The 11,682-nt window shown below is 37.9% G+C and overlaps 1 protein-coding gene across 1 annotated transcript in view; it reads right to left on the bottom strand.

The window, feature by feature from the left end:
* The window catches only part of GFM1 (G elongation factor, mitochondrial 1), a 43,659-nt gene that overhangs the window by 18,963 nt on the left and 13,014 nt on the right, over nucleotides 1-11,682 (bottom strand). The window contains exons 9-13 of the mRNA XM_014537972.1: nucleotides 8,575-8,712; nucleotides 6,721-6,822; nucleotides 4,270-4,326; nucleotides 962-1,099; nucleotides 12-94 (exon numbers count right to left, since the gene is read on the bottom strand). Coding sequence (XP_014393458.1) covers nucleotides 12-94; nucleotides 962-1,099; nucleotides 4,270-4,326; nucleotides 6,721-6,822; nucleotides 8,575-8,712 — 518 coding nt within the window. The remainder of the gene's footprint in view (nucleotides 1-11; nucleotides 95-961; nucleotides 1,100-4,269; nucleotides 4,327-6,720; nucleotides 6,823-8,574; nucleotides 8,713-11,682) is intronic.

Raw genomic sequence — 11,682 nt, 5'->3', positions numbered from 1 at the left:
TGCATACTTACGGGACAGGGGCAGTAATGGTCTCTCTGAAAGCAACTTTTGGCTTTCCTGTGACACAAGGGCAGCCATATTCTCTTTCCATCCTCTAAAAATAGCAGGAGAAATAATTTCTTTGGTATATTTAAATTTAAAAAATAAGCAGAAGAAAAATCCTAAGAATCTTAATTATTAGAAGCATTCATTTAAATACAATAGGTAAGCAAATGATCAATCTTAAATCATTTAAGTATCTTATAAGGATTACATACATGATATTAAAAAATACAAACTGCTATATAAGTGAATTCTAACTTAGACTGATTAATTTACACATACATCCTTAATATATCCACTAAAACTTCATTTTTGTTTCATCTTATTACATATTAACTGGAATAGTACATGAATCTGTTGTCAGAATTTTGTACTCTCTCAACTTCAAAGGTATGATAATAACCAGAATTTTTAATCTTAAATCATATATCTTGTTTTCATTCAGATATACAGATCTTTCCTAGGAAAGTACGTGTCCCATCTATCCATTCTTTTATCTACATTATGATCTCCAAGTACTGACTTAGAGAATAAAACAAACAAGAAATGTCCTGAAGAGTGGGAATTGGTGGGCCAACGTTCTCAGCAAGTTTCTTCCTATAGGTTGTCTTCCTAAGGCTGGGACCAGGATATATTTAACAGAACTAACCATTTCCTAGGGATGGATGGATGGTGTAATTGCAAGTCCCCTGCCCCTTGATTCTGGAAGTCTGCCATGTTTTACAAATAAAAAGATTTAGAGATCAAAAATAATTATTTTGTAATACTCGGCAGAGGAAGCAGTATACCACATCTGGATACAAACAAGAGTGAGCTTGAACAACCGCTATTAGTTATGGACATTAGAATTATTGACTTTTGTTCTTAACAAAGCACAGACATAAAGTGAACTTAATTTAACTTCCATGCTATTCATTACCTGAGCATAGATTTCCAGGTGTAATTCTCCCATTCCAGATACAATTGTCTCTTTGCTCTCAGTGTCAAAGTGGACTTTAAATGTGGGATCTTCTCTTGTAAACCTGCCAATACCTTTTGAAAATTTCTCCAGATCATTCTTAAAAAAAAGAAAGTCATTACGTATTTTACTAATTGTGATATGCAATGACACTGTTGAAAGAACTTTACTGAATGAAATTAAATACATATGTAGTGATGAAGTAAAGATACTCTACCATCTAGTTCCTAGGCCATACCCTCTGAATGTGTGAGCTTGGACACCACACAGCGAACAGAGAGGATATTGCTAGCTGATAGAATTTTCTTTCCATACAAGATACAAGAATCCAAGACTTAACTCTGTGTCCTTTCCTATTATATTGACAAAAACTGTCCCTTTGTGGAAAATTGCCCGTAGAGCAGAAAGTAGAATATGTGTTACTGTTACATAATCAAAGGAATCAGCATGTTTACCAAGATTCTATTGTAGACTCAAGAGGACAGTTAAGACCAACAGTAAGGCAAATGCTGCATTGAGACTTTCAAAACAATCTGCTTGGATGTGGTTTCATGCATCTTTATTCTCCTTAGATGTAATCTCCTCATGTGGTAAGCAGAATAATGGCCCTCTAAGGATATGCCCTAACCCCTCCCAAACCCGTGAATGCTACTTTACATGGTAAAGGGGACTTTGCAGATGTGATTGAGGTCACAGATATGAATAATTTGGGTGGGCCCAATGTAATCACATCGGCTTTTAAAAAAATGGAAGAGGAATGCAGAAGGGTAGGTGAAAGAGATGTGAAGAGGGAAAAAGGCAGGAAATATCTGAAGCACAAGAGGGACTCGTTTCACTGTTGCTGGCACTGAAGATAGGAGAAGGGGGCCAGTCTCTAGGAGCTAGGAACAGCCCTCAGGTAACAGCAAGGAATGGGAACCCCAGCCCTGCAACCACAAGGAGCTGAATTCTTCCCGCAGTCGGAGTAAACAAGGAAATAAATTGTCCCCTAGAGCCTGCAGAAAGGAACCCTGCCAATCAATATCTTGATTTTAGCCCATTAAGAACCGTATCAGATTTCTCACCTACACAACTATAAAATAATACATTTGTGATGTTTTAAGCCACTAAGTTTGTGGTAATTTTTTACAGCAGCAACAGAAAACTAACACACCCTTGAATCACCAGCATCAATAGCTATTACATGTGCCTGGAGCTGTGTGTCATGTATTTTGTATGTGTTACCTCAAATTCTAACCACAAAGCTGCAAGATAGAATTATCCACATTTTACAGGTGAGGAAACTAGGTACAGATAACTCAACTGACTTGCTCAAGGCTACACAGATAGTGCATGGCAAAGCTGAGAAGGAATCCTGGGTTGGTCTATCTCCAAAGTCCTTTTCCCTTCCCCCTGCACTCGCCTGCAGGCACTCTCAGCTTTCGGGATCATCCCTGCCTCCACTACTGAGGTTCACAGCTTTGTGCAGTGATTTCTTCATTTAACTTAATTTACTCCAGCAAGCAGATAATCCTGAGACACCAAAAAAGCCAACCAAACAAACCAAAACAACCTTTTGGATATTGATACATTTGATTTCCCTCCATTATTATAACTATCAAGACAAAAGTCTTACATAAGCTCTGAATTCAGGAATGAAGAGCATTATATCTTTACCTTCTAGCCCTGTATATTCTGAAGGGAAAAGCAAACAATTTAGCAAAGCACTCAGAACAAACTGTGGCATTAGGTATAAGACTTGCCTTTCCTCAGATTTCTGAGATGGAGTAATTTAATGTTTCTTGACACCTCAACATTCTCCTTTCTACAATGAAAAGGATCTGTAAAATCTCAAGTTCCTCAAAATAAAATAAGTAGAAGCTGTTAATGCATCCATAAGACAAACCAGAGTATGTTCTGTAAATGACATTTCCCAGATGACAAGAGGTCATAAATGTTCACTCAATGCATGAATGAGTTCATTTCAATACACCATATTAACATGCTTGCTATGAATGTCAAAACTAAGACATATCAAAATCATTCATTAAGAACTAAATGATTACAGTTCAAGATCAGAACTAATTCTAAGGGCAAGGTAATGGGAATACAGAACTTATTCAAGTAATCTTGGCTTTGTAAAAAGCTAAATGACATAAAATCCAATCATAAACTTGTTATGAAAGTGAGAAAAAACAGTCTTATTTGCAGGCTCTCCATATTATAATCACGCACTTATTTTATAACTACCACAAATTTAGAGATGTATTCTAATCCATGAGGCAGTTAATCTATGCAGTATTCTAAAGTACTTTAAAGTGAGGTTTTTCTACAATTTAGGACAAATGCCCATTTCCCCTCTTCCATCCCTTTATAAATCTAGGAAGTTAACTTACCATTCTGGAGCAAATATTATACCTTTACTTAGTAAAGTGTTATTAAGCACAGTCTGATGAACACTTTAGTACCATTAATTTCTTCAAAATACTGAGGAGTAATTACTAGTGACTGACTGGTAAATTTTATATAAAAGGTGATCTCAATACCAAAATGCCGGGGCTGACCAGCAGACCCTGAGCGACGGATGAATAGATTACTCTGACACTCATTTCTGTAAAAGAGAAGGCTAAGGGGCTTGTTCGACTTTAGGAACCAAAACAGCCCGATTGCCTGCCTCCTTAGGCTTTTTTGTAACAACAGCTTGAACTAAAATTAACCTCTAGATACAATCAGCAGGGTAAGTATCCTTGAGAAAGCACATGCTTCTACAACAGTGGTTCTCAACCTTCTGGCCCTTTAAATACAGTTCCTCATGTTGTGACCCCCAACCATAAAATTATTTTCGTTGCTATTTCATAACTGTAATTTTGCTACTGTTATGAATCGTAATGTAAATATCTGATATGCAGGATGGTCTTAGGCAACCCCTGTGAAAGGGTCGTTCGACCCCCAAAGGGGTCGCGACCCACAGGTTGAGAACCGCTGTTCTACAAAGTCAAGTCTTAAAGACTAAACATAGAGATTCCAGCAAAACACCCGGGGGCTCGGACATGTTTGGAAAAGTCAAGGGAGGGGCTGCCACCTTCAGCAAGGTCCCCCCAGAGGCCCTCGGTCTTTCAGAGAATCCTCCTTACAGCCTCTCTAACCAAGTCCCATGCTTCCCTACACCAAACGAGAAATAGAGACCCTAAGATTGCTGGTTACCACAAGGTACCATGTGCATTGTGGAGACAGATGAAAAAGAGCTCAAGTTTTATTGTGATATACTGAGTGTTAAATCAAAGTCCTACCTTGTTAGAAGGCTTCATTGCTATTGAAATGACAGGATCAGGAACATGAATTGACTCCTAAAATATTGTTTAAAAAAAGAGAAGAATTCAAATATAGCACTGTATGGGTCAGGGTCAGGGATGGATTAACTTTAACACATTAAGTGCTAAGCCTGTTTTGTCTTCCTTTCCGTTTAGCCCGCGATATCCGATTTCACCAGTGAGTGATGAGGTTTGGACGGAAAATACAGTGTCAGTCACCGGTGACTGACATGGTGCTTAACGTGTTAATGTTCTACTTATAAAGAACAAAAGCACTCAATATCTTTAGGCTAGACAATATATATATCTTGGTCTGTCTGCATTAAATAAATGAATATATTAATACAATATTTTAATAAAGGTGTCCACTTATATGATCTCCTCCCTCCCAAAACAATAAAGTATTTATTTATTTACTTAACTGTTTAAGACCCTTAAGTTTATTGACACTTTCAGTTTAACATAATCATTTAATAAATCCAAATGCTGAGATGTGGAATTCTTATCAGCTGGCAGCTACATTTATTGTTGGTATCTTCTGGTAAGTTATTTAATCAAATTTATTATGATCACTGATAAGAGAAACAGAGAAAGGGCACTAGACTCTTTATACGTGGTACCTCATTTAATCAACCACAACTCTGAAAGGCAGATATTATCTCCACTATACAAATAAAATCTTAAAGGCATGGAAAGAATATAAAGTAATGTGACTAAAGGCTAGTGCAGCCGTGGGCAAACTACGGCCCGCGGGCCGGATCCGGCCCGTTTGAAATGAATAAAACTAAAAAAAAAAAAGACCGTACCCTTTTATGTAATGATGTTTACTTTGAATTTATATTAGTTCACACAAACACTCCATCCATGCTTTTGTTCCGGCCCTCCGGTCCAGTTTAAGAACCCATTGTGGCCCTCGAGTCAAAAAGTTTGCCCACCCCTGGGCTAGTGGGTAATATAGTGCAGAGGTGAGACTCTAACCAGGGTCTACTTGCTTCAAAGCCTCAGTATTTTCCACAGCCTCCAGTCCCTTCATATTGCTCATGACAAGCCTGGAGAGAAAGCCTTATAATCATACTCATAAAGCATTCCTCTTATGTACAACCCCGAAAAGGCTGTACATATTTATGACTTTCGTAGTGTCTTAAATCAACATTAAACCAGACATTAGAGAATATTTTATGCAAAAACACTAGTTATAAAATTATGGATCTGTTATATGATCTAGGAAACATTATAGTGTGTGCCTGTTCTTACATAAATGGACCAGTTCTTACATAAATGACTCACTGTGAATTTGTTCACTGCAAGTTACCTACCCCTAAGTACTCATACTCTTTCTTTACTGAATTCAGTAGAGGGTCTTACTGTAGCACAGCCTGCTTTCCTAAAGGGGCACAAATGGAAAGTGAGGGAATTCAAAGGCAAGAACTGCCTAAGCATGTGTGGAGGAGAGACTATTCCATGATGTGACCTCTGTCTGGACCATGAGCTGAACTGGGCCAGAACGGAGATTGCTTGACCGCAAACCCCGCTTAGAGACTATCTGATGGTAATTAATGTTCACTCTGACATAAATAAGCAATGAGCTGGTTCCCGGAACAGGTTGTTGTCCTGACCTGGTCATGCATGTTAAGTAATTTCCACACCAGGTAACATTCATGTACTAGTAACTGTGACTATTTCCCCGTTTTTACCCCATATGATAATTTTCTGGCTCCTGTCAGGAGGATGGAGACTGTCCACTTCATCTTGCAGCTGCCCAGAAAGTGCCTCCTATGTAATTTTCCCTTAAGGAACTCTGTTAGTTGCCAGAATGGAGTGGCCTGCCTCTTTCTTCAGTTTTTCCCTGCTCTCCATTTACAGAGGTAGATTTTCAGGGTCAGGGCTTTTCTAGGGTCTACGTGTATTAAGAGCATGCTCTTCCCTTCAGGGTCCCTCAGTAATGAAAAGGGACCTATGAGTTCCATAGGGCAGGTTGTCACCAGTAAGTCAGACAGTCTAGTTGCATTTGGGGCCCTTCTGTTATGTGATCCCCAAGCCTGTCTAAATGTTAGTCTGGTCTTACAATTCTTGAGGGAAGGGTCTACTCTGGCCGCTGAGTTAGTAAGGAAGGAACATCCCATGGGGACCAGCCTGATGATGGTGATAGCAATTAGAGAGGTACCCACAATGGCAAAAAATCTCAGGGTAGAGTCAGAGCTAGTCAGGTGCATCTAAATGTTGAAGAATCATGGAATGACTTTACTAAAAAACACCCACACAGAACACCTGTCCACCTGACATTTAAAGAGCCACAACCAAGCTATACTTGATGCCTGCAGCACTACTCAGTGAAAACTTGTGGTTGTTTTTCTGAAATGTTAAATGTATCACATAAAAACACACTTTTGAGACACAAGTGAAACACAGCTTTGAAATTAAATGACTTACCATAGAAAGTCCACTATTATCTTTGTTTGTGAATGTGTCTCCACTAGCACAGTCAATGCCAAATAATGCACAGATGTCTCCAGCAAATACTTCCTCAACATCCTAAATAAAGAAATAACACAAAAATGACACTTACAAGTAATACCAATCAGAACAGAGTGACTAAAGAGTACTTGCACAATAAGCACATTGCACATAAATAAATATGGCAGAATCTTACCATGGATTTTATAAAGAATTAGCTAAACCAATGCAACATCAACAATCAACCACAGCAAGCCAGACCTTAAACTGGGCCCTTATTTAAGCCACCTCTCAATAGACAAAATTTTACTTTAAACGGAAACTCAGAGTTATGGCATCATTTTGGAGTATCTGCAGTATGGATAAAACAGAGTCTCATAGTTCTAAAGTTATTTCTATGGAATTAAAAAGCATGTACTATAGCCCAACTAGTGTGGCTCAGTGGTGGAGCATTGACCTATGAACCAGGAGATGATGGTTTGATTCCTGGTCAGGGCACATGCCCAGGTTGCAGGCTCAATCCTCAGTTGGGGGCATGCAGGAGACAGCCGATAAATGACTCTCTCTCATCATTGATGTTTCTCTCTCCCTCTCCCTTCCTCTCTGAAATAATAAAAAATATGTATTTTTTAAAAAGCATGTACTATATGTTGCCACAGTCCAATAATCAGATGTGTATGACAAAGGTGTACAAGAAAAACCTACAAAGGAAGTTTTGAAAACAAAGGCAGGAGAATGGAGCCCACTTTACTTAAAATAATCTTAATTTCTCACAGATTCAAGCAGTTAAAAAAACAGGAAATCGAAGAACAAAGCATTGTGCCTCTAAACTTCCTTGTTTTTGTCCTTTTATATGGACAGTTCATTCATAACAGCTGTGGCTGTGAATGAGCAAGTATGTGTGTGTCATACTTCAATAGTTATAAAGCTGTACAATTCTCCTAGCTTCTGGTCCATGTAACAGCTGTGACAATCTCTAATCCCTCTGGCTGCCCCTGCTGCCTATCTCTTAAAACAGTAATTCTGTCCAATTTTGAAAGACTGCCTATTCATCTTCTAGGAGATACAAAGGTTATGGACACCAAAAATTACTGAACATACGAAGATTCTGCTCAGATTAATAAATTTCTCCAGGAATACAGAGCTGAATTGGGAAAGGGTGAGAGTAGGAGACAACCTTGCACACTCAGTATTCCTACCAAGGCCTAATCACCCTATGGACCACAGAAAGCTAGGGCAGATTCAGAGCCAATTCAAGAATTCAAGAGAAATTTATCTCCCAGACCACACTTTGAGAGGTTTTAAATCTTCAGATAGAGTCTAACACCATTATGGCCCTTCTTGGGGTTGGTTCTACAAATATAAAGCTTTAGTGTTAAACAGAACTTTCAGACCTGCCATATTTTAGAAAGTAAATTCACTGAACAATGTGTGAAATTATATGTGAGTTTACTACTCTCACTTACCTTTGAGAAGCACAGTTCCATTGTCCAGAAACCTATTATCCTCTTTGTAATGATGGCTCTTGAGGAAAATGTTGAATTTGTGGTTCTGAGTCATAGGGAACTAATTGCCCCTTCTCCTTAACCTTGGCCATTGAGGAAATACAGCTAACTCACAAATAGTGGTATAAACTGTGTTCTTAACATCTACTAATTTAGCCTATACTAAAATGCTACATCAAAACTGCAGCACACCTAACTAAAAAGGAAGAAGCTAGGAAAACATTCAACTGGAAGTGATTTTCTTGTGGGGCTCAGAATACCAAGAAGACAGATCTATTTCACCTGCACTAGAGAATTTCTGACCTCTCAGTGACCAGGCACTTGCCTCCATCATGTCAGCATGCATGCGAACCAGCCGTTGCACCCGCACTTTCTTTCCTGTTCTCGTGTTGTAGATGGTGTCCCCCTTCTTCAACTCTCCTTGATAATTGCGAATATAAGTTAGTTGTCCAAATCGACCTGCCTAGAAGTCAAGATTGGGTAAGGGCAGAAAGAAAAAAAAGAAACATAAGAATCAAAATCAGGAGGAAAACTTCACAACTATCTCCAAATATTCCCTTATCAATTTTAGTAGTTTTCAACACAGGTAAATTAAATGATTGTGTTATTCTTTTCGGCATCACAATCCATGATACTACTTGTGCTTCCTCTGAAATAAAAGTTATTAGAAAAAATTTTTAAATTACTTATGTAAGGAATTATCCTTTTGTCTTATAATATTATTTTGTAAGTTCAGTTTAACATAGATATAAAAATAAGGTATAATGATTGTAAAGACAACAAAAACATCATTAGAAATAGCAAGACATTTAAAATACTTTGATAGTCACCTGGAAAGTTATACAATAAGAGTTCTGTAAAGTGACTGAATATAAAATGAATGATTAAGGATCAATTTCTCCTGAATAACAACTAGGTATGTATTTAAAGGTTGCCAATGCTTCCCATATTAATTTAACACAACAGCAATCAAAATTCCAAGATAAAATTTTAAACATTTAATTAGTCATTTTAAAAGTCACTTAGAAGAATGGATAAAAATAAAAAGTTTTGAAAAACTATGGTAATGAGAAGAAACTAAGACTAATATAAAAACATATTAAATATTCCAAAATTTAAAAAGTATAGAACTAGCACAAATTAGACTGAACAACCCACAAGTATATAGTACAAATGTCTAAAATGTTTAATTCATTTATCAATAATGATAAAGAAAGCATGACAGTCAATGGAAAAGTACAACATTGTTCAAAACTGGTAACTGGACAACTGTTCTTGGATTGGAGAAACATTTGGATCCTGCTTCATAGCACACAGCAAATCAAATTCCAATTAGATTAACAATAAAAAAAATCCCACCATAAAAAAGTAGAAAAAGAAATATTTATTAAATATATTCAAAGAAGAGGGTTTCTAAGGTTAAGAATGACTAAGGACAAAGACTGATAGATTTGACTATATAAATTTTAAAGTACTAATTGTTTTTAACAAATCATCTTTATTAGAGAAAGTTTGTACAAATAAGTAAGATACTTTGATCCTCATTTTAGAAAAAGAAATAAAGACAATTACAAAAGAGAAAATACAACTGCATAATAAAAACAGTATATGAAAAAAATATTCTTTATCATTAGGAATTAAGATGAAATATTAAAATATTTTCATTTATGAATTCAGTAATAATTTTTAATAAATAATATTCATTGCTAATAAAGATTCACTGAAATAATCCAATACATTAATTCTGAGTGTATGAAAACAATTTGGCAATACAAACCACCAGATGTTAATATGTTCCATACCTTTAATTCTATAATTGCTATTCTAGGGATCCTAAGAATATATTCCTAAACACATTTTTAAAAGCTTTATGCAAAAAATTGGCACTGCAATGTTACTTCTACTTTTTAATTTAAAATTACTTTTTCCTCATTTTAGAGGTAATAAGAAGTATATTGTAAAGTTTTAAAAATAAAAATCTAGGGAAAAGCCCCCAAAATATAATTCCATCTATACCACTGTTAATACTTCCAACTTATCTACCTTTCTTCTCACATTAAAATATTATGAACAGAAGCAACAATACCCCAACAAAAAGCACACCCAGTGATCAAATCTTGGTTTATAAAACCATTTTCTCTTAAAAGAAACCAGGACCCCTAAAGAAGTGGCTGATTCTCAGGCTGGGGCAGGGAATATATCAGATAAGCCTGGAGCATCCTGTAGTGCCAGCAAGTGAGAAAGTAGTCAGAAAGCAAACACTGGAGAATCAGAGACTCAGGAGCCAACTGCAAGAGCTGCAATGGCCAAATCAGTCAATCTAGGCACCAAAATAAGTAACATACTACTCAACTGTAACTCAAAGTACAAAATAAATACCCATAAGTTCATACTGATATAAATAAATAAATGGGGGTGAAAAGACAACTCTCCCATACAGAGAATCCTATCTAATAATAGACAAACATGGTAATTAACCGTAACTTCGCTACCTTCCCATTGGCTAATCAGGGTGATATGCAAATTAACTGCCAACAAAGATGGCGGCTAATTTGCATACGTAGGCTCAATGATGGGAGGGGAAAGGGGAAGGACGGAGGAACGGTGATCGGAAACCCAGGCGGCAGGCAAGAGCCAGGTGGCAGGGTAAAGGCACTTTGCCCTGCCCCCCGTCCTGGATCCAAGAACCCGGGCAAAGGCCCACACCCCAGCTGGTGATAAGAGAAGCCGGGCGGGGCAGAGAAGAGGCTGCCAGTGTCTGCCTCTTCCCTGCCCCCCACCCCGGTGGTGATCAGTGACCCCTCGAGGCAGGGAGGGACCCAGAACACGTGGAAGCCATCCTGCCTGGCCGCAGGGGACCTGATCGCATCCCCGGCGACGAGGCAGGGAGGGACCCAGAACATGCGGAAGCCAGGTCTTTTTTTTTTTTTTTTTTAGATTGTGTAATTATTTATTACAAATAAACGGTGGTTTCACATCTGTCAAAAACGGGTCCTCTTTTTATATGTGTGTGCAGGTTCTGATGTACAAGAAAGGGTCATGTGCTTAGTTCATCCATGCAAAGCTCACAGGTACATCACTAAATACTTTAAAATAGAATGATCTCTTTTTGAACCAATCTGTTTAGATTCAGGATTAGTAAAACAGTATGGAACTAATGAAATACAGTGATAGGAATTAGGAAGTGTGACACTGATGGTTCTGGGCATGTGAAGGGTGAGGGACAGAAGGGTACACGCGGTCTTCCCTTCAGTTCTGCTGGAGAGATGAGCTCTGAGGGCCGGAGCTGCTCCATGCCCAGAGGAGGTGGGTGTGGTCAGTGGCTCTGTTACAGAACTTCTTGCCAAGCAGAGACCTTACCCGACCCACAGGAACCTTTTTACTCCAGAAAACAGAAACAGCCAGTTCCCAATGTGCATGGGAAAACCAGTGT

Source organism: Myotis brandtii, unplaced genomic scaffold, assembly GCF_000412655.1.
Source record: "Myotis brandtii unplaced genomic scaffold, ASM41265v1 scaffold186, whole genome shotgun sequence".
Lineage (NCBI taxonomy): Eukaryota > Metazoa > Chordata > Mammalia > Chiroptera > Vespertilionidae > Myotis > Myotis brandtii.
This window is presented reverse-complemented; position numbering and strand designations above follow the sequence as displayed.